Here is a 5223-nt window from a genome sequence, read left to right on the forward strand (position 1 = left end):
CGTAGGTATACCCCTTTGCGATCGTAGGTACGTCGTTTTGACAGCTAGACGTATAAATACTGCCCCATACTCTTCCAGTAACCCTAATTGGCGATTCCTGGCGATTCAGAGGCGATTTTCAGAGGTTTTCAAGTGAAGAACGCAGATCTAAAGGAAAAGATTCGATTCCAATTCATAGTTTAGTAAGATTTATCGTTTAGATTCTATTTCCACTATTTGTAATCAGTTTTTAGCCATGTCAGGCTAAAAACTCAGATTTCAGTTTCGCAAGACGTAACCTTTTCGTATGATTAATCATTAGGCACTATGTTTAACTATGATTACTGTTTAGTTTGATCAGTTCTGTGTTAATTTGAATGTTTGACTTTGATTTCAGTTTCTGTTGGCCACTTAAATTGTTTGTGAATCATTCTAGTCATCTAATTGTTTAGATCCGTAATTGTCTAGATTAATTAGTAAAAAGTGACAAGTGTTAGAATAATTCTGAGTTTAGGGTTAACTCTAATATGAAATGATCAAACAAGTTTTAAAGCCTCCGAGCTTATGAGAGTTATTGAACTTTACTGGGAATTACACTCTGTCTAATGCAACTTTTCTTTATTAGTCAAGAGCTTGTTTGGTTAATTTAGTAAAAACTTAGATTTAATTCAGAGAACTTATTTTGATTAAATGAATTTTTGTAATAAAGGTCATTAGAGCTTGTTAATGAACCTTAGTACCAGTTTAAACAAGTGCATAGTCAAATATTGTGTTGAAGGTTAATTATATGATTAGGGGAGTCACAGCGAAACTGGAATTGCTTTATTTTATTTGAATTTTCATCACTTTAAATTTAGTTATTCTTTTGTCAATTTCGATTTCTATTAGTTTAATATTCAGAAATAAACTCCCCCTTTTATGTTTATTGCATTCATCAAGAATTAGACCACACCTTACGCAAAGAGGTGTAAACATTAGAACGTATCCCTGAGGATCCGACCCTGCTTATCTGTACTACCTGTTAGTGCCATAAAGTAGTTTATTTATTATTTTTATTTGTTTAAATCGTGTACGACAGCGGTTTTAACAAATTGGCGCCGTTGCCGGGGAAACGGTAAAACACTAATAGTTTTATGCTAAGATCTTCACATACAGGTAATATGATTTTTGATCCAGAGATTGAGAAGACTGCTAGGAAGCTAAAGAAGGAAGCAAAACTTCGAAAGCAACAAACAGGAACCTCAACCTCACCCATACCACAAGGCACTCCCTTGTGGAACGAACCTGAACACTCATTTCAACCTTTTCCGAAAGCACCACCCACCTCACCCGTTAACAGCCCGTTCAAAACATACTCATCATCATCTTCAGACAAACCCGAACTTACAGATTCTTCTGAAACCGAATTAGAATTCATCATGAGCGAAAACGGAGATGAAGCTGAAAAAACTCTCCGTGAGTGGGCAACACAAGAGGTTACCCAGGAGCCCTTGTGTATCACCTTTCCAGAAGCTCGAAATTTTGAGCTCAAATCCGGTTTAATCCATCTGCTAGCCCCATTTTGAGGCCTTGAGAATGAAGATCCTCATAAATTTCTCAAGGAATTCCATGTTGTCTGCTCTGGAATGAAACCCCATGGAGTTACTGAAGACCAGATCAAACTCAGGGCGTTTCCCTTCTCAGTTCAAGATGCAGCAAAGGAGTAGTTATATGACCTTCCATCTGGCTCAATAACAAGCTGGAATGAACTCGCCAAGCTCTTCCTAGAAAAATATTTTCCCAAGGCGAAAGTGTCAAATCTACGCAGAGAGATTTTGGGTATAAAGCAAGGCAAAAGAGAAGCTCTCCAAACTTATTAGGAGCGATTCAAGAAGTTGTTAGTCCGATGCCCACAACATGGCATTAGTGATTATCAGTTGTATCAGTTTTTCTGCGAAGGATTGATACCTATGGAGAGGCGACTAATAAATGCATCTAGTGGAGGGTCACTTTCAAACATGACACCAACAGAGATCAGGGCATTAATAGAGAAGCTGGCCAATGAATCAAAACATTCAGCAACTGAGGAAGAGTGGTACCCAGACCATCCAAGAGGAGTCAAGGAGATGAGCAATGCCCACCTGGAATCCCAGATTTTAGAATTGACTAAAGCTGTCCTTTTGTTGACAAAAGAAAAAGGTGTAGAGCCAAAGGTCAAACCTTGCGGGATCTGCTGCAAAACCGGGCACCCAACTGATATGTGCCCAATACTTCAAGAAGATAATGAATCTGTGCAAGCTATGGGAGGATTTCAGCAAAGGCCATTTGATCAACATCGCAACAACCAAGCTTGGGGAGGGCCTCAAAATAATAATTTCCAGCCAAGACCTCAACAGAATTTTCAGCAAAGAAACCAATATCAAGCTCCACCCGGGTTTCAGCAATCTTTTCAGCAAAATCAGCACCAGGGCAATTTTCAGCAACCACCTGTTCAGTCACAAGCTAGTAGTTCCAGCATGTCTTTGGAAGACATAGTTAAAAGTCTTGCTACCAGTACTCATGCTTTCCAAAATAAAACAAAGTCCAGCATCAAAAATCTGGAACAGCAGGTATCACAACTCGCGAACTCCATGAGCAAACTAGAAGCACAAACCCAAGGAAAACTCTCATCTCAGACTGAGAAAAACCCGAAGCACAATGCTTGTGCTGTCACCCTCAGAAGTGGTAAAAACTACAAAGGACCAGATCAGCAAGAAGATGAGGAAGAAGAGATCGTGGTTGAGCAAGAATCTGAGGCAACTGAAGAGGTTCAGAAAAAAGATGGACCTGCTGAACCTGAAGTAAAAATTACCCCTCCTCCTTTTACCTCAAGACTGAAAAAACACAAAAAAAGAAAAGGAAGATAAAGAGATTATGGATTTCTTCAGAAAGGTTGAGGTAAATATTCCCCTTCTTGATGCAATTAAACAACTACCCCGATATGCTAAATTTTTAAAAGAGTTGTGTACTTCAAAAAGAAAATTAAAAGGAAACGAAACGAAACAGTCAAAGTAAGCGAGAATGTTTCAGCTGTTTTACAAAAAAAGCTACCCCCAAAGTGTAAGGATCAAGGAGTATTTACTGTTCCTTGCAAGTTGGGGAACCTTTTAGTGCCAAGAGCTATGTTGGACTTAGGAGCTTCTATAAATGTTTTACCATATTCACTTTTTAAAACTATCGGGGTGGGGCCTTTAAAAAGAACAGGAGTCATCATTCAGTTAGCTGATCGTTCTCTGGTACACCCAAAAGGTGTACTGGAAGACGTTTTGGTTCAAGTGAATGAACTCATATTCCCAGCTGATTTCTATGTTTTGGATATGGGAGATGACGACTCACCAAACTCAGGTTCCATTCTTTTGGGGAGACCATTTTTAAAAACTGCCAGAACCAAAATAGATGTTTATGATGGTACCCTTTCAATGGATTTTGATGGTGAAGTTATCAACTTCAATATTTATGATGCCATGCGTTACCCAGATGATGTTTCAGCCCTTAATTTCATCTATGTAATTGAACCATTATCTGCAGAATATTTTGAGATTGCTAACCGTGAGTCACTAGCATTAGTGCTCCACAGAAATTTGTCTATTAATGCAGCTCAGGTTATATCAGAAAATTATGTGGTTGATAGAGAAGTTCAAGAGATGGCAGCTCATATGGACCAGCAGAGAAAGTTGAGGTATGGTACCCAAACTCTTAAATTACCAATTTCTAACTCCAAGCTTTTTCCTTCTGTAGTGTAAGCCCCCATCTTGGATCTAAAGACACTTCCAGAACACCTGAAATATGCATATCTTGGGGAAAAGAAACATTACCAGTTATCATATCCAACAAGCTGTCAGAAAAAGAAGAGTTAGAGCTGATCAGAATTCTGAAGGAGTATAAAAGCGCAATTGGGTGGACTATTGCAGACATTAAAGGACTCAGCCCATCTCTATGCATGCACAAAATTCTGATGGAAGAAGATTATAAGCCATCGCGAGAAGCCCAACGCAGATTAAACCCACCAATGATGGAGGTAGTTAAAAAGAAGTTATGAAGTTACTGGATGCTGGGATGATATACCCAATTTCTGACAGCAAGTGGGTCAGCCCAGTTCAAGTTGTTCCTAAGAAGGCTGGAGTGACAGTGGTAGAGAACAAAGAAGTGTTGGATTAATGTCTAAGTCCATAACTATATTTGGTATGTACTTGACCTGACCCGGCATGGTCCATTTGGGTTGCACTTCACCGACATAATTTATATGGATAGCCTTTTGAGAATAGTATATTTATGATTTATATTAATATATTATAAGCTCTAATATATTAATATGGAATCATATTATTTAATTAGTATTGATCAAGAATTAATTTAGAATTAATTAAGTAATCAAAAAGAACTAATTAAATATGGACTCTTATATATATGGAATGGGCCAAGTTCATTTAGGTTGGGCTAAGATTTCATGGATGGTCCATGAAGCTTTTAACCCATGGATCCTATGTAAATGAAAGGTCATGGCTATTAGGGTTTACATGGATGTAACCCTAATCCTCCATAATATATAAAGGGGTCCTTGGCTGACAAAATTGGCACAAGTGTGTGAAAATAAGAGTGGGCCGATTTTAGTGTGCATACATATTCTCTCAAGTTCTTCCAAGGTGTTTTGGTGACTTGTGATTCCATTTGAGGCTTCCACACTATTGGGGCTAAGCTCTTAAAGCTTGAAGACATCAAGCTACATCAAAAGGTATGTCATCTAACTAGAACTTTGTAGTATAGGTGCTTCATAATATGATAGTTAGGATGAAACCTTGGAATAGTTAATATTTGCATGTATAATAGAGAAAACATAGATCCAAGGTTTATAGGGTTGGATGTACACCATAGGAGTGTTAGAATACTCAAAACCCAACAGTGGTATTAGAGCCATGGGTTGTTTTCTGTTATATTGATGCAAATGTTTTATTTTCAAGTTGGAAAAAAAAGGAAATAAAAACCATGACGTTTGTCAAATTTTAAGATAATTACTTGTTTTTGTGAAAAACTAATTATTTGTAAAATTTGAATCATTTGCTATATGAGTTGAATTAGGTCAAATTTAGTAAAAGATAAAATGATATGATTATTTTATTAGTTTTAAAAGTTTGACCTAAAGCGTTTTTTGAAACCTCCATAAGTTATGGATATGAAAAGGTTTTTAAAAAAATTGATTCAAAGTTTTTTATGGAGTTACAAAACTTG

At 37.3% G+C, this 5223-nt stretch overlaps 1 protein-coding gene across 1 annotated transcript; it reads left to right on the top strand.

Annotated features, from left to right (window-relative positions):
• The first annotated feature begins 1928 nt into the window (after window positions 1-1928).
• On the top strand, window positions 1929-4036 carry LOC145157352 (uncharacterized). Its single transcript, XM_079076408.1, has 3 exons — window positions 1929-2798; window positions 2976-3676; window positions 3736-4036. The coding sequence occupies exons 1-3, from the start codon at window positions 1929-1931 to the stop codon at window positions 4034-4036; spliced, it is 1872 nt and encodes a 623-aa protein (XP_078932534.1).
• The last annotated feature ends 1187 nt before the right edge of the window (window positions 4037-5223 follow it).

This window comes from Lactuca virosa, chromosome 2 (genome assembly GCF_052849685.1).
Source record: "Lactuca virosa cultivar CGN04683 chromosome 2, Lactuca_virosa_CGN04683_v6, whole genome shotgun sequence".
Classification (NCBI taxonomy): Eukaryota; Viridiplantae; Streptophyta; class Magnoliopsida; order Asterales; family Asteraceae; genus Lactuca; species Lactuca virosa.